At 51.9% G+C, this 23,690-nt stretch overlaps 1 protein-coding gene across 2 annotated transcripts; it reads left to right on the forward strand.

Annotated features, from left to right (window-relative positions):
• The first annotated feature begins 11,266 nt into the window (after positions 1-11,266).
• Positions 11,267-22,538, forward strand: LOC133347932 (dual specificity tyrosine-phosphorylation-regulated kinase 2-like). 2 transcript variants are annotated; one of them, XM_061560687.1, is made up of 12 exons: positions 11,267-13,303; positions 15,370-15,436; positions 15,892-15,994; positions 16,866-16,975; positions 17,318-17,454; positions 18,935-19,081; positions 19,913-20,051; positions 20,789-20,870; positions 21,036-21,208; positions 21,675-21,735; positions 21,980-22,070; positions 22,402-22,538. In XM_061560687.1, the coding sequence occupies exons 1-12, from the start codon at positions 12,927-12,929 to the stop codon at positions 22,403-22,405; spliced, it is 1,491 nt and encodes a 496-aa protein (XP_061416671.1). In that variant the 5' UTR covers positions 11,267-12,926; the 3' UTR covers positions 22,406-22,538. The 2 variants fall into 2 exon arrangements, with proteins under 2 accessions (XP_061416671.1, XP_061416672.1); XM_061560688.1 differs by lacking the exon at positions 11,267-13,303 and having other exon boundaries at positions 13,474-15,436.
• The last annotated feature ends 1,152 nt before the right edge of the window (positions 22,539-23,690 follow it).

Below are 23,690 nucleotides of genomic sequence, written 5' to 3' on the forward strand. Positions count from 1 at the left end.
CAGACTCGCACACTCACACGCACAGACTCACACACTCACAGACTCACACACTCACAGACTCGCACGCAATGACTCGCACACTCACACTCACACACTCACACACTCGCACACTCACAGACTCACACACTCACCGACTCACATGCAGAGACTCGCACACTCAGACTCACACGCAGAGACTCACACACTCACAGACTCACACGCAGAGACTCGCACATTCATAGACTCGCACGCAGAGACTCGCACACTCACAGACTCGCACGCAGTGGCTCGCACACTCACAGACTCACACACTCACAGACTCGCACACTCACACACTCGCACACTCACAGACTCACACACTCACAGACTCACACACTCACAGACTCGCACGCAGTGACTCGCACACTCACAGACTCACACACTCGCACACTCACAGACTCACACACTCACCGACTCACACACAGAGACTCGCACACTCAGACTCACACGCAGAGACTCGCACACTCACAGACTCGCACGCAGAGACTCACACACTCACACGCAGAGACTCGCACACTCACAGACTCACACGCAGAGACTCGCACGCAGAAACTCACACGCATAGACTCGCACACTCACAGACTCACACGCAGAGACTCGCACACTCACAGACTCACACGCAGAGATTCGCACAATCACAGACTCACACACTCAGACTCGCACACGCAGAGACTCGCACACTCACAGACTCACGCACTCACAGACTCACAAGCAGAGACTCGCACACTCACAGACGCACACGCAGACTCGCCACACACAGACTCCCACATTCACAGTTTCGCTTGCATGTGAGCGAACAACTGATTGAGCTGCAGACTCAAACCCAGACTCACCACATGTAGAATCAATACACGCACAACTCGCACACTCACACCCTTACACAGTGGCTCACATGCTCAGAGAGTCTCACATGCTCACAGTCTCACGTGCGTGTGAGTGAGCAGGTGATTGAGCTGCAAACTCACCACACGCAGGCTCAAGCAGAGACTCACACACTCAGAGACTCACACACTCAGAGACTTGCACACTCACAGATTCGCACGCAGTGACTGGCACACTCACAGACTCACACACTCAGACTCACACACTCAGACTCACACACTCAGACTCGCACACGCAGAGACTCGCACACTCACAGACTCACGCACTCAGACTCACACGCAGAGACTCACACACTCACAGACTCACACTCACAGACTCACACTCACAGACTCACACACTCACAGACTCGCACGCAGTGACTCGCACGCAGTGACTCGCACACTCACAGACTCGCACACTCACACTCACAGACTCACACACTCACAGACTCACACACTCACAGACTCGCACGCAGTGACTCGCACACTCACACTCACACACTCGCACACTCACAGACTCACACACTCACCGACTCACATGCAGACACTCGCACACTCAGACTCACACGCAGAGACTCACACACTCACAGACTCACACGCAGAGACTCGCACACTCATAGACTCGCACGCAGAGACTCGCACACTCACAGACTCGCACGCAGTGACTCGCACACTCACAGACTCACACACTCACAGACTCGCACACTCACACACTCGCACACTCACAGACTCACAAACTCACAGACTCACACACTCACAGACTCGCACGCAGTGACTCGCACACTCACAGACTCACACACTCGCACACTCACAGACTCACACACTCACCGACTCACACACAGAGACTCGCACACTCAGACTCACACGCAGAGACTCGTACACTCACAGACTCGCACGCAGAGACTCACACACTCACACGCAGAGACTCGCACACTCACAGACTCACACTCACAGACTCACACACTCACAGACTCACACGCAGAGACTCGCACACTCAGACTCACACGCAGAGAATCGCACACTCACAGACTCACACGCAGAGACTCGCACACTCACAGACTCACACGCAGAGACTCGCACACTCACAAACTCGCACGCAGAGACTCACACACTCACACGCTGAGACTCGCACACTCACAGACTCACACGCAGAGACTCGCACGCAGTGACTCGCACACTCACAGACTCACACACTCATAGACTCGCACACGCAGAGACTCGCACACTCACAGACTCACGCACTCACAGACTCACACGCAGAGACTCGCACACTCACAGACTCACACTCACAGACTCGGACGCAGAGACTCGCACACAGAAACTCACACGCAGAGACTCGCACACTCACTGACTCGCACGCAGAGACTCGCACACTCACAGACTCACACACTCGCACACTCACACACTCGCACACTCACAGACTCACACACTCACAGACTCACACGCAGAGACTCGCACACTCACAGACTCACACGCAGAGACTCGCACACTTACAGACTCACACGCAGAGACTCGCACGTAGAAACTCACACGCAGAGACTCGAACACTCACAGACTCACATGCAGAGACTCGCACACTCACAGACTCACACACTCACAGACTCGCACGCAGTGACTCGCACGCAGTGACTCGCACACTCACAGACTCGCACACTCACACTCACAGACTCACACACTCACAGACTCACACACTCACAGACTCGCACGCAGTGACTCGCACACTCACACTCACACACTCGCACACTCACAGACTCACACACTCACCGACTCACATGCAGACACTCGCACACTCAGACTCACACGCAGAGACTCACACACTCACAGACTCACACGCAGAGACTCGCACACTCATAGACTCGCACGCAGAGACTCGCACACTCACAGACTCGCACGCAGTGACTCGCACACTCACAGACTCACACACTCACAGACTCGCACACTCACACACTCGCACACTCACAGACTCACAAACTCACAGACTCACACACTCACAGACTCGCACGCAGTGACTCGCACACTCACAGACTCACACACTCGCACACTCACAGACTCACACACTCACCGACTCACACACAGAGACTCGCACACTCAGACTCACACGCAGAGACTCGTACACTCACAGACTCGCACGCAGAGACTCACACACTCACACGCAGAGACTCGCACACTCACAGACTCACACTCACAGACTCACACACTCACAGACTCACACGCAGAGACTCGCACACTCAGACTCACACGCAGAGAATCGCACACTCACAGACTCACACGCAGAGACTCGCACACTCACAGACTCACACGCAGAGACTCGCACACTCACAAACTCGCACGCAGAGACTCACACACTCACACGCTGAGACTCGCACACTCACAGACTCACACGCAGAGACTCGCACGCAGTGACTCGCACACTCACAGACTCACACACTCATAGACTCGCACACGCAGAGACTCGCACACTCACAGACTCACGCACTCACAGACTCACACGCAGAGACTCGCACACTCACAGACTCACACTCACAGACTCGGACGCAGAGACTCGCACACAGAAACTCACACGCAGAGACTCGCACACTCACTGACTCGCACGCAGAGACTCGCACACTCACAGACTCACACACTCGCACACTCACACACTCGCACACTCACAGACTCACACACTCACAGACTCACACGCAGAGACTCGCACACTCACAGACTCACACGCAGAGACTCGCACACTTACAGACTCACACGCAGAGACTCGCACGTAGAAACTCACACGCAGAGACTCGAACACTCACAGACTCACATGCAGAGACTCGCACACTCACAGACTCACACGCAGAGATTCGCACACTCACAGACTCATACGCAGAGACTCGCACACTCACAGACTCGCACGCAGTGACTGGCACACTCACAGACTCACACACTCAGACTCGCACACTCAGACTCGCACACGCAGAGACTCACACGCAGACTCGCCACACACAGACTCCCACATTCACAGTCTCATGTGCGTGTGAGTGAGCAGGTGATTGAGCTGCAAACTCACAACACGCAGGCTCATGCAGAGACTCACACACTCACAGACTCGCACACTCACAGACTCGCACGCAGTGACTAGCAGACTCACAGACTCACACACTCAGAGACTCGCACACTCACAGACTCGCACGCAGTGACTCGCACACTCACACTCACAGACTCGCACACTCACAGACTCACACGCAGAGAATCGCACACTCACAGACTCACACGCAGAGACTCGCACACTCACAGACTCACACGCAGAGACTCGCACACTCACAGACTCGCACGCAGAGACTCACACACTCACACGCTGAGACTCGCACACTCACAGACTCACACGCAGAGACTCGCACGCAGTGACTCGCACACTCACAGACTCACACACTCATAGACTCGCACACGCAGAGACTCGCACACTCACAGACTCACGCACTCACAGACTCACACGCAGAGACTCGCACACTCACAGACTCACACTCACAGACTCGGACGCAGAGACTCGCACACAGAAACTCACACGCAGAGACTCGCACACTCACTGACTCACACGCAGAGACTCGCACACTCACAGACTCACACACTCGCACACTCACACACTCGCACACTCACAGACTCACACACTCACAGACTCACACGCAGAGACTCGCACACTCACAGACTCACACGCAGAGACTCGCACACTTACAGACTCACACGCAGAGACTCGCACGTAGAAACTCACACGCAGAGACTCGAACACTCACAGACTCACACGCAGAGACTCGCACACTCACAGACTCACACGCAGAGATTCGCACACTCACAGACTCATACGCAGAGACTCGCACACTCACAGACTCGCACGCAGTGACTGGCACACTCACAGACTCACACACTCAGACTCGCACACTCAGACTCGCACACGCAGAGACTCACACGCAGACTCGCCACACACAGACTCCCACATTCACAGTCTCATGTGCGTGTGAGTGAGCAGGTGATTGAGCTGCAAACTCACAACACGCAGGCTCATGCAGAGACTCACACACTCACAGACTCGCACACTCACAGACTCGCACGCAGTGACTAGCAGACTCACAGACTCACACACTCAGAGACTCGCACACTCACAGACTCGCACGCAGTGACTCGCACACTCACACTCACAGACTCGCACACTCACAGACTCACACACTCAGACTCACACGCACAGACTCGCACACTCACAGACTCACGCAGAGACTCGCACACTCACAGACTCGCACGCAGTGACTGGCACACTCACAGACTCACACACTCACAGACTCGCACACTCACACACTCGCACACTCACAGACTCACACACTCACAGACTCACACACTCACAGACTCGCACGCAGTGACTCGCACACTCACAGACTCACACACTCGCGCACTCACAGACTCACACACTCACCGACTCACACGAAGAGACTCGCACACTCAGACTCACACGCAGAGACTCGCACACTCACAGACTCACGCAGAGACTCGCACACTCACAGACTCGCACGCAGTGACTCGCACACTCACAGACTCACACACTCGCACACTCACAGACTCACACACTCACCGACTCACACACAGAGACTCGCACACTCAGACTCACACGCAGAGACTCGTACACTCACAGACTCGCACGCAGAGACTCACACACTCACACGCAGAGACTCGCACACTCACAGACTCACACTCACAGACTCACACACTCACAGACTCACACGCAGAGACTCGCACACTCAGACTCACACGCAGAGAATCGCACACTCACAGACTCACACGCAGAGACTCGCACACTCACAGACTCACACGCAGAGACTCGCACACTCACAAACTCGCACGCAGAGACTCACACACTCACACGCTGAGACTCGCACACTCACAGACTCACACGCAGAGACTCGCACGCAGTGACTCGCACACTCACAGACTCACACACTCATAGACTCGCACACGCAGAGACTCGCACACTCACAGACTCACGCACTCACAGACTCACACGCAGAGACTCGCACACTCACAGACTCACACTCACAGACTCGGACGCAGAGACTCGCACACAGAAACTCACACGCAGAGACTCGCACACTCACTGACTCGCACGCAGAGACTCGCACACTCACAGACTCACACACTCGCACACTCACACACTCGCACACTCACAGACTCACACACTCACAGACTCACACGCAGAGACTCGCACACTCACAGACTCACACGCAGAGACTCGCACACTTACAGACTCACACGCAGAGACTCGCACGTAGAAACTCACACGCAGAGACTCGAACACTCACAGACTCACATGCAGAGACTCGCACACTCACAGACTCACACGCAGAGATTCGCACACTCACAGACTCATACGCAGAGACTCGCACACTCACAGACTCGCACGCAGTGACTGGCACACTCACAGACTCACACACTCAGACTCGCACACTCAGACTCGCACACGCAGAGACTCACACGCAGACTCGCCACACACAGACTCCCACATTCACAGTCTCATGTGCGTGTGAGTGAGCAGGTGATTGAGCTGCAAACTCACAACACGCAGGCTCATGCAGAGACTCACACACTCACAGACTCGCACACTCACAGACTCGCACGCAGTGACTAGCAGACTCACAGACTCACACACTCAGAGACTCGCACACTCACAGACTCGCACGCAGTGACTCGCACACTCACACTCACAGACTCGCACACTCACAGACTCACACGCAGAGAATCGCACACTCACAGACTCACACGCAGAGACTCGCACACTCACAGACTCACACGCAGAGACTCGCACACTCACAGACTCGCACGCAGAGACTCACACACTCACACGCTGAGACTCGCACACTCACAGACTCACACGCAGAGACTCGCACGCAGTGACTCGCACACTCACAGACTCACACACTCATAGACTCGCACACGCAGAGACTCGCACACTCACAGACTCACGCACTCACAGACTCACACGCAGAGACTCGCACACTCACAGACTCACACTCACAGACTCGGACGCAGAGACTCGCACACAGAAACTCACACGCAGAGACTCGCACACTCACTGACTCACACGCAGAGACTCGCACACTCACAGACTCACACACTCGCACACTCACACACTCGCACACTCACAGACTCACACACTCACAGACTCACACGCAGAGACTCGCACACTCACAGACTCACACGCAGAGACTCGCACACTTACAGACTCACACGCAGAGACTCGCACGTAGAAACTCACACGCAGAGACTCGAACACTCACAGACTCACACGCAGAGACTCGCACACTCACAGACTCACACGCAGAGATTCGCACACTCACAGACTCATACGCAGAGACTCGCACACTCACAGACTCGCACGCAGTGACTGGCACACTCACAGACTCACACACTCAGACTCGCACACTCAGACTCGCACACGCAGAGACTCACACGCAGACTCGCCACACACAGACTCCCACATTCACAGTCTCATGTGCGTGTGAGTGAGCAGGTGATTGAGCTGCAAACTCACAACACGCAGGCTCATGCAGAGACTCACACACTCACAGACTCGCACACTCACAGACTCGCACGCAGTGACTAGCAGACTCACAGACTCACACACTCAGAGACTCGCACACTCACAGACTCGCACGCAGTGACTCGCACACTCACACTCACAGACTCGCACACTCACAGACTCACACACTCAGACTCACACGCACAGACTCGCACACTCACAGACTCACGCAGAGACTCGCACACTCACAGACTCGCACGCAGTGACTGGCACACTCACAGACTCACACACTCACAGACTCGCACACTCACACACTCGCACACTCACAGACTCACACACTCACAGACTCACACACTCACAGACTCGCACGCAGTGACTCGCACACTCACAGACTCACACACTCGCGCACTCACAGACTCACACACTCACCGACTCACACGAAGAGACTCGCACACTCAGACTCACACGCAGAGACTCGCACACTCACAGACTCACGCAGAGACTCGCACACTCACAGACTCGCACGCAGTGACTGGCACACTCACAGACTCACACACTCAGAGACTCGCACACTCACAGACTCGCACGCAGTGACTCGCACACTCACACTCACAGACTCGCACACTTACAGACTCACACACTCACAGACTCACACGCAGAGACTCGCACACTCACAGACTCGCACGCAGAGATTCACACACTCACACGCAGAGACTCGCACACTCACAGACTCACACGCAGTGACTCGCACACTCACAGACTCACACACTCACAGACTCGCACACTCACAGACTCACGCACTCACAGACTCACACGCAGAGACTCGCACACTCACAGACTCACACTCACAGACTCGCACGCAGAGACTCGCACGCAGAAACCCACACGCAGAGACTCACACGCAGAGACTCGCACACTCACAGACTCACACTCACAGACTCGCACACTCACAGACTCACGCACTCACAGACTCACACGCAGAGACTCGCACACTCACAGACTCACACTCACAGACTCACACGCAGAGACTCGCACGCAGAAACTCACACGCAGAGACTCGCACACTCACTGACTCACATGCAGAGACTCGCACACTCACAGACTCACACACTCAAACACTCACACACTCGCACAATCACAGACTCACACACTCACAGACTCACACGCAGAGACTCGCACACTCACAGACTCACACGCAGAGACTCGCACGCAGAAACTCACACGCAGAGACTCGCACACTCACAGACTCACACGCAGAGACTCGCACACTCACAGACTCACACGCAGAGATTCGCACATTCACAGACTCACATGCAGAGACTCACACACTCACAGACTCGCACGCAGTGACTGGCACACTCAGAGACTCACACACTCAGACTCACACACTCAGACTCGCACACGCAGAGACTCGCACACGCAGAGACTGGCACACTCACAGACTCACACTCACAGACTCACACACTCACAGACTCACACGCAGAGACTCGCACACTCACAGACTCACACGCAGAAACTCGCACGCAGAAACTCACACGCAGAGACTCGCAAACTCACAGACTCATGCACTCACAGACTCACACGCAGAGACTCGCACACTCACAGACTCACACTCACAAACTCGCACGCAGAGACTCGCACGCAGAAACTCACACGTAGAGACTCACATGCAGAGACTCGCACACTCACAGACTCACACGCAGAGACTCGCACACTCACAGACTCGCATGCGTGACTCGCACACTCTCAGACTCACACACTCACAGACTCGCACACGCAGAGACTCGCACACTCACAGACTCACGCACTCACAGACTCACACGCAGACACTCGCACACTCACAGACTCACACACTCACACACTCGCACACTCGCAGACTCGCACACTCACAGACTCACACACTCACAGACTTGCACGCAGAGACTCGCACACTCACAGACTCACACGCAGAGACTCGCACGCAGAAACTCACACGCAGAGACTCGCACACTCACAGACTCACACGCAGAGACTCGCACACTCAGACTCACATGCAGAGATTCGCACAATCACAGACTCGCACGCAGAGACTCGCACACTCAAAGACTCGCACGCAGTGACTGGCACACTCACAGACTCACACACTCAGACTCACACACTCAGACTCGCACACTCACAGACTCGCACGCAGTGACTGGCACACTCACAGACTCACACACTCAGAGACTCGCACACTCACAGACTCGCACGCAGTGACTCGCACACTCACAGACTCACACACTCACAGACTCGCACACGCAGAGACTCGCTCACTCACAGACTCACGCACTCACAGACTCACACGCAGAGACTCGCACACTCACAGACTCACACGCAGACTCGCCACACACAGACTCCCACATTCACAGTCTCATGTGCGTGTGAGTGAGCAGGTGATTGAGCTGCAAACTCACCACACGAAGGCTCATGCAGAGACTCACACACTCACAGACTCGCACACTCACAGACTCGCACGCAGTGACTGGCAGACTCACAGACTCACACACTCAGAGACTCGCACACTCACAGACTCGCACGCAGTGACTCGCACACTCACACTCACAGACTCACACACTCGCACACTCACAGACTCACACACTCACAGACTCACACGCAGAGACTCGCACACTCAGACTCACACGCAGAGACTCGCACACTCACAGACTCACGCAGAGACTCGCACACTCACAGACTCACACGCAGAGACTCGCACACTCACAGACTCGCACGCAGAGATTCACACACAGACTCACACTCACAGACTCGCACGCAGAGACTCGCACGCAGAAACTCACACGCAGAGACTCACACGCAGAGACTCGTACACTCACAGACTCACACTCACAGACTCGCACACGCAGAGACTCACACACTCACAGACTCACGCACTCACAGACTCACACGCAGAGACTCGCACACTCACAGACTCACACTCACAGACTCACACGCAGAGACTCGCATGCAGAAACTCACATGCAGAGACTCGCACACTCACTGACTCACATGCAGAGACTCGCACACTCACAGACTCACACACTCAAACACTCACACACTCGCACAATCACAGACTCACACACTCACAGACTCACACGCAGAGACTCGCACACTCACAGACTCGCACGCAGTGACTCACACACTCACAGACTCACACACTAACAGACTCACACTCTAAATGTGGAGTGAAATATACAAGCGTCAGGGTCGGGATCGAACCCACAACATTTCTGTATAGTAGGCGAGGTAGTTAACATCTTGCCACCGTGGCGCTAAATTCTTTGACTCACCCACTCAACTACTAAAGCCACCCACTAACCGACTCACAAACCCACTCACCCTGCCACGCACTCAATTTATAACCCACTCACTAAGCCACTCATCCTCGCACCTACCTGCACATGCACTCACTAACTCACTCACCCAACAACCCACCCATTAACTCACCCACCCACTCCCTGACCAACTCACGAACCAACCCACCCACTCACACTGTGACCTACTCCATATCTAACCCAACAACTCACTCACCCAGCCCCTCACCTACTAACCTAACCACCCACCAACTCACTCACCCACCTACGCACTCAAATACCCACTCACCCAACTGTAAACAATTTTTTTTTTACAAGGTAAGGCCCACAGAGCTGTACAGATCTTATTCAGAAGCAACGTGGCCACAAAAAACCCAGAGGTCTCGGAGAAAAATCCATGAACCACGAGGAGAACATGCAAACTCCAAATATACAGGCATCAAGATCGAGACCGAACCCACAACCTCCTGTACAAAAGGTAAGGTAGTTAACATCTCGCCACCATGGGGCTCCACTCTCTGACTCGCAGCCACCCACTCACCTACCCATTCAGCCACATACCCATTCAGCCACATACACACTAAAAGACCCATATCAGCATATAAGTGGTCTTGTATTCACTCAGTAAATGAAGTTTAATATAAAATTGTACACTCACAGGATCGAAATAAAGATGACATTGCACATCGGAGTAAACCGAGTCGCGGCTATGATAAAATTTTGCATTTGCATAACATTGATTTATTAGCATACAAAATGACTTTTTGCAGAGCGATTTAATACAAAAGTCTGATAGACTACAAAATAAAAGTACATACAAACCAGGCATCAACACCGTTGCTTTGTATGATCTGTGAAACGCAGAAAATTTCAGATAAAATCGGACATTTTGAGCTTGCTGCTGTATCGACTGAGTGGAATCAATACAATTAGTATCGATTCACAATCAACAAAGACCATATATGGGAAAATCTCTGATCGGTGATTTTGATTGCATAGTATTGCAGCGCCCCTTTGATGATGTTATAAAGCACTTGCCCCAACAGTCTGTTAAAGGCTACACGGGGATCTTTGTGTGCGAGTAGCTCACAGATCCTTGAGAGATCTGAACACTGTCCGATCATCAGCGAGCTCCTCCGGCAGGCGAGGCTGCGTTGGCGGTTGTCTGTGCATTCAGAGGTGTTAACTATCCCACGCAGAGAAGTCTGCTTACAGGACATAAGAGGTTCTTCACGTACCGTGCCCCGTGTCACCTGAATGTTAAATGGGGCTCCGGTAATTCAGTGTCCACCGCCGAATCATCTTTCACCATCACCACGCGTCCATTAAGGCCAATGTGACGAGGCCATAGATAGACAACGCGTTAAAACGGGGTGGGGAGGGGGGGGCAAGAAAAACGTCGTACTACGTGACATCACAACACCCTGCACGCAGCCATAGTGGCTGATTAGGGTGCGCATCATTTACGAATATGTGGTTTAAGTGGTTGAGAGTAGATTTTGGTGTAAATTGATCACGATGCTTTGCGCAGCCTGCATTTAAAATTTCATGCGTGGGTGCGTGAGCAGATATGAGTGGGTGAGTGCGTGAGTAAGCCGGTGAGTATGTGGGTGGATGGAGGGAGCTGGGCGGGCACGGCATGGGCTGGAGTGGAGGTGGACTGATGCGGTACGGGAGGATGTGGAGCTGAGTGGGCTTTGCCGACGACTGGTACCAGTGGTGTCGAGATCGGCCTCTGCAGGGAGGCTCGTGAAGGATGCTTCTACTTGGCAGTTGGCGACACTCGCCCTCCAACAACAACGGAGGAGTGACGCTCACAACAACGAGCAGAACACCGGATGATAAATATGCAGCAATTTGGCACAGTACGGGGTACAGGTGGTGCTGCCAGTCATCTCAGTCAGCCAACCCATGGCACCTGGGTCTGTTCCAGGACCTCCGGTCAGCGAGCCTTCGACACTTCACGTGGCTTCAAAGTGCACCTGGCCTGGCACAGTCGCTGTGGTGACGTCACTGTTACTTATTGGCGAATGGTGACGGTTGATAATGCAGCGGTGGTTGTGAGAGATGTCATTTTGGGGGGGGGGCGCCAACCCTGACCAGCTGTGAACCACCTCACGTCGCCCGCAGCCACCAGTGGCCACGGGGAGTTCTGGATGGGTGCGAGGGGCTGGTAGCGAGGGGGGAGGGGACATGGAAGGTGAGAATTATTTTATTATGCTTTATTTTTATTATTTTATTAATACCCTTCTACGTGACTTTACCGAAAGAACCAAGAAGATGAATCCCTGCAGTCACGAAAGCTTTAAATCGAGATGTAGAGGTGTTACATACTGGGGTGGAGCAAGCCATTACGTTGCGGTGTCTACATCACGGTCCGTGCGTGGGGTGTCTACATCAACGTCCGCATACAGCCCCGCCCCTCGGGGGGCAGTTGGCTATATAAGGCGGTGTGCGAGAGAGCTCGAGGCAGTCGTTGGAGCAGAAGAGCCGTTGGAGACTGAAAACCAGCTCGCAAGCCCTGGGACTACACTGAGTCGGTCTCCTGCAGGAGTGGAACCGAGCTGTGGGTGAGTGGTGGCTGTGTGAGTCTCTGTATGTGAGTCTCTCCGTGTGAGTCTGTGTGTGTGAGTCTGTCTGTGTGGAACAGTCATGGTGGGGGTATTGAGGGGGGGGCATGGGGGGTCTCGGGTGGGGGGCAGAGGAGGCATGGGGGGAGAAGCTCAGGTGGGGGGGAGGAGCTAATGGCTGTGACATCACGGGGGGGCGTGGTTAACTTGTACCGCCCCCGCGTCTCGCGCCACGTGCTTCCCACTGGCAGTTTGCCCGTTAGAGAGGCGCCGACAGACCCCAGAGCAGGTGAGGAGTTGAACGGAGCTGTGGGCGAGTGGTGGTGGTGGTGTTAGTCTCTCTATGTGAGTCTTGTGTGTGTGTGTGAGTCTCTCTGTGTGAGTCTGTGTGTGTGTGAGACTATCTGTGTGAGTCTGTGTGTGTGAGACTATCTGTGTGAGTCTGTGTGTGGAACGGTCGTGTAGCTGACAGCGCGCCGCGCTATTAACTGGGAGACCCCGAGGTGGATTCTCTCTCAAGGCCAACAGCAGTGACGATGATCTGAACCGGTGCTGGGCCTCCCCTAGGTCGACTCAACCTCGAATGAGTACCTGGTGCGGTGTGTAAAGGTCGCCACTAGGGAGACAAAGGCGGCCAGGCGTGGTGCTGGCAATCCAACCCCCTCGTGTGTAGTGCCAGCCTTCATACGTACTGCTGGCTAACAGCACTTTCCCCTACAGACTGTTAAGTCTCTATGGGGATCTTTATTTTTATTTCGATTTAAAGCTTTCGTGACTGCAGGGATTCATCTTCTTGGTTCTTTCGGTAAAGTCACGTAGAATGGAAATAATAAAATAATAAAAATAAAACATAATAAGATAATTCTCACAACGTTTCGGCCACAACGCAAGCAGCCGTCCTCAGGTGAAGACCAGGTCTGTCGGGGAGACAGCGTCTGAATGAAACACCACCACGCTTGGAGCGTATATTTTAGCTGGGTTGGAAGGGGGGAAGGGCGCCTTGACAAAATAATTTGCATATCAAGAGGAATTTAGCATATTTATGGGAAATGCAGGTATGTGATTAGTACCATTGTTGAAATGCGTAGGAAGTGGGCGGGGGGTTTCAAAGTCATATTATGCCCGTGCATTATGCAGGGTTAGCGATTAATTACGACTTTGTTAACGTCTAGCTTTTCAGTGTGTGGGTTCGGTCTCTTATTTGAGAGGCGGTTGAATTTGTAAATCAAGTTGTCCTTACATTTGGTCGACATAGCGGCAGCTGAAGAGGCAGTCATATTGTCTAAATGTTCCCAATCCGATGTGGAAATTGTTGCAGTCAAAGATAAGTGTGATTTGTAGAGTGTCTTGTCTAACTGATCTAGTTCGGTGCGCGTAAGTCTGATTTTCTCTGAGATAAGAGCTAAGCTAGTTCTAGACAGAATTCGTTTAGCATTAGAAGAAGTTACAGCAGCAGAGGTTAGTGTAAATGCGATTGGTATTACCTTAGAGTCGCGGCATCTCTTCAGAAAGGTGGGAGACTCGATTAGCTGAGCCTTCTTTGTCTTTGGTGTCCCATACTGGCAGGGGGAGGAGTGGTGGTGTTAATGTTGGTGGTAGTAGTGGGGGTGGTGCTTGTGATGGTGGTGGTGTTAGTTTTAGTGATGGTGGTGTTAGTGATTGTGGTTGTTATTAGTGGTGATAGTGGTGGTGTTACTGGTGTTAGTGATAGTGATGGTGGTGTTGGTGGTATTAGTGGTGGTGGTGTTAGTGAGGTGGCAGGATGCCCTGGTGGTCCCCATCTTTAAGAAGGGAGACCGCACAGACTGTAACAACTACAGGGGCATCTCACTCCTCGGTGTGCCGGGAAAGGTCCTGGCAAGGATTATTCAACACCGCCTTGCCAGGAATACTGAGGAAAGGCAGTTGTTGCTTTTTGTGTTTTTCGTATTATGGGTGACTGGTGAGGATGTGAGTCTGTGTTGATGATGAGAGTCCGCATTGTGAAGTGACGTGTGTTTAGACGTGGGCGTGTCACGCCCCTTCGACTCTGTGACCCTCGCCTCTGTCTCCCGCTCTCCACGCAGAGACCCGGACCGCGCGAGAGACACCGTGAGCTCTGAGCACCCTCGTCTGCAAGTTGCTACCATGGAGGTACATGTGGCTCCTCGACTTGTGTGGTGAAGTATGGGTGGACGTGTGTTCTCCCCTCTGCGTGTGCCTACCTGTGACCTGTATACCTGGATGTGCTTCTCCTTGCCCGCCTGAGTGTGTGTGCGTCTATCAGTGTCTCTCCGAGATCCTGTTGGTGTACATGCCCGTCTACGCGTGAGCATCTACAGCACTGTTATCTATCCACTGATGGATGAACGCCTCGCTCCCTGAGACCCTGCTACCCCTCACATCCTGTGATGGCATAATCCGCCAAGCGCCGGTTTCGTCGCACCATCTCTCTGGCCGCTCTCCTCTCTGATGTGTTCCGTTCCTTGGTTGTCGCTGTTATTATGCTTGACTGTCAGCCATTGTTGTCCATCCTGGCCATGGCTCGTCCTGCCCGAGTCCCACTCACTCCTCAAGCTCTAGTGGTGGACCTTTGTGTGTGTGTGTAGATCAGCCGAGCTGGAGAGGCTCGGAGTAACGGCGAGTCTTGCACCACGTGGAGTGCGCTGTCCTCAGCGCGCACCGCCTCCATCCGCAGCAAGTCGCCACAAGGTAAGAACAGAAATGAGTGACGTCAAGATGGCCACACTGAATGGTGGGACATCACGACGGTCATGTTTCAAGGGGGACGTGACAGTGACCATGATGCATGGGGGACTTCATGGTGGCCATGTTGCATGGGTGATGTACCGTTCGACTTTTGCCGTTCTCTGGTCTCACACCGGCGAGACAAGGCCATAAAGAAGGCTGTCTCTGGTGCAGGCCAGTCAATTTCAAAGACAATGCATATATTATCGGAGCATGTTTGTTTGCATATTTTTCCACAAGTACGTGTGGTAAATGCAGACGTGATGCCTTGCAAAAGGTATCTATTTGGTGTTTGAACATATTAACACCTGTTTTTGTGCCAGGAAGGGTAAAAGCTATTCTTATTTCATAAAATCCTTGGCATATCTGTGTTATATTTATCTAATTCATTAACCCCGTTGTCAAATCCAAGCAACCTAAGACGTCATCAAAGCTGCATATAGCTGGACATCGAACGAAGATGGTCACTGCATCGCACGTTTTCAGATGTGCTTCTGCAGTCATCTGGAATGCTCTTCCGACATTAGGAAGCCACTGGAGCGATGCTCTTTTAAATCTATAATTTTTGCGAACTTTTTAGTTTATTGTCCTTCCCCCTCACTTCTGATTAGCAGGGTTGCCGAAGCATGGTGCAAAATAAGTTCAACATACAGACATAACTGGAATTGGCCAAAACATCCAAGTCCCCTGCAAACTCCTCAAATTGGGATCACACAGCAGACGTAATGGCAGCAGCGTCACCCCCATTCTCTGTAAATCATCTGCAGGAACCTCCTGAAAAGGAATCAAAACAAATGATCACCGACAGCTGTTGTTGTTATTCTCTTGCCTGCAGCAATCCTGGCTCTCTTTGGCCCTCAGGAAGTATGGTACTCTGCGCTCCGCAACAGATCCCGGGGACCAAATAACGATGGATACGACGACCACGAACATCATTACATTCCGGTGAGACTCGCCACAAAGCCCCCGCCGTGGGGGCGGTCACAGGCGCAGCGGTCGCGAGGTTCGTGGCTTCTTGTCATTGCACCTGAAGTACCAACCAACCAGAGACAGCACAGATGCACTCTCCCACACACTTCACAATCAAGTTTATTTCCCAAGTTAAGCCCATTGAGCTAATGAGCTTTTTTAAGGGTGTCACAGCCAGCAGACAGAGCATTCCACAATTACAGATTTAAGAAAACCAAACACTTAATAAAACAATTATTTCGTAAAATAATGCTCACACTTCTTACATGTTGTGATTTTCAAAATATAGTCAGTCTAAATGATTGTAATTTGGTGCAGGTCCAGCATGAGCACCTCCACTACCGCTATGAGGTGCTGAAGAAGATTGGGGAAAGAGGTCAAGGCCAGGTGATCCGGTGCCTTGACCACATGAGGAACACCCTGGTGGCCGTAAAGATCTTGGTATCACCATTGAGGTAAGAATTCAGAGCGGTCTTGTCACAAGGACGACGTTGTTGTTCAGTCCTTTGCTGTGGGCGGCCGTGTGATGAGGTGGTGACAACTCGTGCCTCACAGAGGGTCCCCGGTTCGACTCCTGACTCGGGTGCCCTCCTGTGTGGAGTTTGTATGTTCTCCCCCTGTTCTGGATCAGTTCACTCTTACATTACATTAATTCTTCATTTCACCTGGGAGATGCATTCCTGAAAAGTGCCGCGTTAAGGGAAAGCACATTAAGCAAACATAATATCCCCATATATAATGTAACGATAAAGTTTTGCAAGATATAATACACGCACACAGTGATATGAAGAGACCAATAATGGAGGGTATGCTGTCACGTCACGTTATAATTCCGCATTCCGCCTACTGTATCATACCGCTCAGCCGTGCAGTTTCATAGCGGGCACATTCCACGTTATAATAGGCGCTTTCCTACATTAGAACAGATGCATTCCGGATTATAATGGGTGCGGTCCGCGTTATAACGGGAGCCTTCCACGTTATAATGGGCACGTTCCACGCTATAAAAGGCACGTTCCACGCAATAAAAGGCACGTTCCACGCAATAAAAGGCACGTTCCACGCTTTAATGAGGTTGTCCCATGTCACAACGGGCGCGTTCATGGGACCTCCTTTGCCAGTACCAAAGATATACTGGCAAAGGAGGTCCCATGATGTAGCTGCTCACCCCGAGCTCTCATTCCTCTGATAGTGCTTGTCTCTGTGCTGTACGCCTTTTGGCGTCCTCTGGTTTAACACCGTTTTGTGACTAGACTCAACAGAAAGCTGTCTGGTGTGGACCAATCAGTTTAAAAGACAATGCATATATTATCAGAGTATGTTTTTTGTTTGCATACTGACCACAAGTATTGTGGTTAATTCAGACATGATTTCTTGTAAAAGGTTTCAGTTTTTTGTTACATCTTAACACCTGTTTTGTTGCCAGGAAAAAGGGGAAAAATCTATTCTCATATTTTGGTATTGGCAAAGGAGGTCCCATGATGTTCCACGTTATAATGCCTTGCTTTGTGAGAGCCACATTCAGTCACGAATCAGCTATGGCTCAGTCTCTAAAACTCAGGCTCAGCTCCAGCTCAGCCGTGGTTTGGCTCAGGCTTGAGCCACTCAGCTGCTGATAAAGATACACGAGTGGCTCAGCAGTGGCTTGGCTCAGCTCCTGGAAATCCTGAGTGTGGCTGGGGCCATGCTCGGAGTCGGCTCAATTCACACATTAGGGAATCACTACGTTAAGTCAGCACCCCAAACCCCCTCTATCCCTTGCTTATTTTATCCTCTTCCCTATCCTTTCTGGAACCTTCCATGAGCGCGCTACTGGAACTTACAATGACATTACACTTGGGGAAGGTATAATTATTTAATTCTGAATATAATTGTTTCTGGTCATTTCTTAAGCAAGTCTAAGTCATGATTCATTTGTGGATTTTCTCTGCACAGCTCCAAGCGTGATAAATCTCAGAGAATGGAGATGAAGATGGCTCTGGAACTTCAGGGCAAGGGCAGTGATGAGGACTACAACGTCGTCAAAGTCCTGAACCATTTTGACTTCAGAGGACACCACTGCATTGACCTGGAGCTGTTGAAGTACGTACCATGTGTTCCCACCGCCCCCCCCCCCCCCTGGCGTGGTTAACTTTATTAGCTAAACAAAAACTATTTTATTTAGCAGGTAAAGCCCACTGCTCTATTAGTTATTTTTCACAAGCGGCCTGGCTACAAATGATAGCTCAAAAAAGTGGCTGATGTGGAAATGTATGGCAGCCAAACACTCTAAACACGTGTTTCTAAATGTGGAGAGAAAAACCAGAGGACCCGGAGAAAAATCCACGTGACCAGGGGGAGAACATGCAAACTCAGAATATACATGCGTCAGGGTCAGGATCAAAGCCCCGATCTCTTCCACACCAGGGGGGGTGATAACATCACACCACCGGGGCTAAATGTTACTTTTGGGATTCCCGTGCCAACCTCGCATTGCGATACTGTGGAGCTGGCATGTGCCCTAGGTGCACTAGAGGCCACTCCTCTTTTCTCAATCAGTGCCGCCCACTTTTATATAGCCACGCCTCCACTCGATCAGCAGGTTGGCTGCAGCGCAGTGGTGACGCTTGTGCCCCTCGGTGAAAATCCCTGAGTTTGATTCTCAACACGGACGCCTTTCTGCGTGGAGTTTGTATCTCCTAATAGATAACTCCACCACCCGGAAACAGAGCCAATGAAAGCAAGTGGTCAGATGTGCTAGCTGATTCGGTTTATCAGCAAACCAATGACCTAAACCCACTATGACTCATATTAGTCGTGAATGTGCAAATAGAATATTAATATTGTCGTTATCATAATCCACGCAGTATTGCAGGGTATGACACTGACACTGTGTCGTTGTTGTAATTGTTGTTGCTTCTGCCTCTTTCACAGGGAGAGCCTCCATGATGTGATTAAGGAAGCGGGGCTCCGGCAATTGCACATGGGGATGGTGAAAACTTACACCAGGGGCATCCTCAAGTTCCTTTGCCACACCAAGGCCAGGAGCATCATCCATGCGGACATTAAGCCAGTGAGTGGACACAGCATTCAGCGCGACTTTGTTCCGGAGTTGTGTCATTATTGGGGACTCGGACCATAGAGAAAACCGCCCACGTTGGTCACAGGGTCGATGTGTTAGCTCTGTCCGTCTATCTGGAAGGAGACAGGGTCACGTTACCTCTGGTGATGATCCGGTATGAATTAAACTGTCGTGTAGAGTCGTGTCGCTATTGGGGGACTCGCCACAGAGAAAACCAGCAATGTAGATCACAGCGTTGCCACGAACTTTGGCAAACACAAACCGGAGCTGAAAAGAATGATTTTCAAAACGTGCCAAACACGCGTTTGAACTGACAGGTGCCCATTGTCGGCTTCCATGCTGTGAATGGAAAACTTCCCAAATCGTCACTAAATCCGTGCGCCCTCGAGTGTGGTTTTTGGTTCGTAACTCGTTAACGGGCAGCTGTGAGCAACTAGGATAAGTTGTCTATAGAGCCGCACCCTCTTACTTAGATGGTGCTTCAGAGAGCTTTACATGTGATGAGCCTCGACGAACATGGCTCGTCTTGACGCATTTGAAAGGGGCACCCCCAGTGGCAGCTGTCAGAAAACAGGGAATGTTGCACTTGACTAAAGGTTGACGACGGCGCTACGCCTCACCTAGTTCCCCTGTTTAGTATGTACTGTGGTACGTGATTGATCCACTGCTGGCTGAATGCTATTGGCGTAACCTTCGAGTGTGAATTCCTTCTGCCTCTCTTGCTTTAGGAAAATGTTCTAATCAAGGACACCGTGACCGGCACCATCAGGGTCACGGACTTTGGCACCAGCTTTTTTGTGAAACGTCAACGTGAGTAACCTCACCTGGGTGTGAGTTTCTGCGTGTGGGTGTGTCTGTGTACCAGTGTGTGTGCAAGTCTCTTAGTGTCTGTACATGTGACAGTGTGTGATAACGATGCTGTTCATGACATAGTGAGTACACACATACATATTTGTTGTTGTGATTGTTGTGCAGCTCTGCATGTTGGTGGGACCCTGCCATTCCAATCTCCGGAGGTATTGCTGGGCTACAGATTGACCTGTGCAGTGGACATGTGGGCACTGGGCTGCACGGTGGCGGAGTTGGTGACCGGCAGGGAATTATTCCAGTCGGACAGCCGCGACGACCACCTCCCGTGCTGCATGGAGGTATTTCCAACTGGGCGTTCACCCAGTTGTAGGCTCTGGGGGGGGGGGGGGGGAGGAGAGGGGGGGGGCGATTGGGTACTTAGTGACCTGGCGAATGGCAGCCATCGTATGTTGTATGTGTGTACACGTGTATCTTGTACGTGTGGGGGAAGCAGTGGTGCAGCGGTTCACGTGCTCAGCTACAAACTCGGTAATGCGAGTTTGATTCCAAATCACGGCCAACATCAGTGAGGATTATCTGAACCGGTACTGGGCATCCCAGAGTTCGACTCAGCCTCAAATGAGTACCTGGTGCGGTGTACCTGCTTCAATATGGCCAACCATCCCCTCTCTGTGTGTGCCACAGTCCTGGCCCTCAACAGGTGCCGCTACTGTTGATGCTGTTTCTACTCACTACTATAAGCACTTGCCCCTAGTCTGCTGCAGCTACATGGGTGACCTTTGCCTTTATCTCAACCATGTGCAGATCCTTGGGTTGCCTCCAAGATGTATGATGGATGCAACTCCTGACGGAATACACTACTTTGGTGAGTTGACGGGTGGGGCGAGCAACCGACCGGATTCAGTGTTAGGGTGTGGCCTGGAGCTGTTGGGGTGGCCATTGGGGGGGGGCTCTTTGTATTTTCAATTCCTTGGGTGAGTGGGTGGGTGGGTAAATTGGTGTGTGGGAGAGTGGGTGGGTGGGTAAGTGGGCAAAGTGGTGGTTGGTGACTGTGTCTCTCCTGCTGTGCATGTCTCCTGCAAATCGTGTGGGCATGATGTTCTGCCCAGTCAAGAGAAGGGTGCCAGGGAGCTTGTCACTTCACGGGGCACTCAATAGCCAAGACCTGGAGTTTGTTGAATTCGTCAGCTCCTGCCTGCGGTAAGAATCATCCCCCTCCCCCCTCCCCATGAGGAATTTCCCCCACCAAGGTGATCAACGATCGCTCTCATCCGATCACCAGGAAGATTTGGAGCTGAGTGAATCTGCCGATGACCAGTACCACCGGTGTTAAGATCGCCCTCTTTGGAGGTTCATTAAAGATTCTACTCGGCAGTGCGAGGCTCAGGGCATTTTTAGAGTACTGCGTATTGAAGGATTGCCGCTGCCGTGCATTCCTGGACCTCGTGGGAGAAGGGAAGGAACATCAATGCTCTCACCACGCCTCTCTCACCATGTGCGCCGCGTGTGACCCCCGTGTGTCTCTCAACAGATAAGATCCGGATTGTCGCATGACGCCAGCGCAGGCGCTGGGTCACAGCTGGCTCCGGACCGCGGCCACCAGCACTACCAGCAACGCCACCACCACTGCTACTCCTGGCAGTGTACAGTGTTTTGGAGCTGCTGAGCGACGGTAAGCCACAATCTGCTTGTCAAATGTTCAAGACAGTCCATAGGGAGGTGTGGAGCCCGGGGCAAGTCACAATTAAACCGGAAGTATTACTAATAATACAGGTTTGTTTCGGTTAGATCGCGTAGATATACGTGTGTTGTTAACCCCACCATCACCCAACACAGCCAATTAGTAAGGTGTATCATGTAAACAAAATGTGACAATTAGTTACTAGATCAGCACACCAGTGTGTTGGAAAGTAAACCCACCACTTTTACAATTCGAGTACGACATTTTGCCAGGGATTGCAACCAGCCTCATAAGGTGACGGCCAGAATTATGGAGAAATACTCCCGTTTCGGTCTTAAATAGTGATAAATGTGATGTCATCATTTGTGAGCCAATCTGGTACGAAAGCCTACGTGTTAAAAAGACATTACGTCTGACACCGTGACATCGAAGCACAGGGCCGCCAGAAGCACGCTGCCCGGGGCGGTTTCCCCAGTACACCGTACCCGGCTCTATATTGATTACTACTACCCTTATTTAGCTAGCATGAGCCTCACTCAGTCTCAAGACTCTTTTTAATTAGAGTCCTGCCAAGTTGTTTGCAGTACAGAACAAATGTGCTTTTGCTACTGCTGCTATGCGATTCCTATTGAGTGATTTGGGGGTTCAATTTCTAACACTGCCGAGGATGTCCATCCAACACTGGTTGTGTGGCGTGTCAGGGTTCGGTTACGTGGAGGAAAATGCCAAACCCCAAGGAATGAAAGTTACATTTTAATGTACAATTTTATTGAGGGACTGTGTGTTGTGGTGAGGTCTGGGGCTGTTTTTGTTGATGTTTTGCTGCCTTGCCCAAGTTTGTATTTAGTGTTAAAAAACTGGCAGGATTTTACATACTTTGTGCTTATATGCTCAATTATTTTGTGACTTGCTTACATTTTTACACGTTGCACTCATTTTCTTTTGTTTGTTGTTGTAACTTGCTGACCCTGTGCCTCGACTGCATATCTGTGAAAGAAGAGCTTCATAGCTTATCGGATTCCTCTTCATCCAGTCTAAATAATTTATTCTGATTTTGGAAACCAATGCAGGATAAAACGGGGGGGGGGGGGTAGAACACACTCCACATTCCACACGGAGAAAGTGGCCCAAGTTTGGGC

This window comes from Lethenteron reissneri, chromosome 26 (genome assembly GCF_015708825.2).
Source record: "Lethenteron reissneri isolate LAM-NWPU_2019-01 chromosome 26, ASM1570882v1, whole genome shotgun sequence".
NCBI lineage: Eukaryota > Metazoa > Chordata > Hyperoartia > Petromyzontiformes > Petromyzontidae > Lethenteron > Lethenteron reissneri.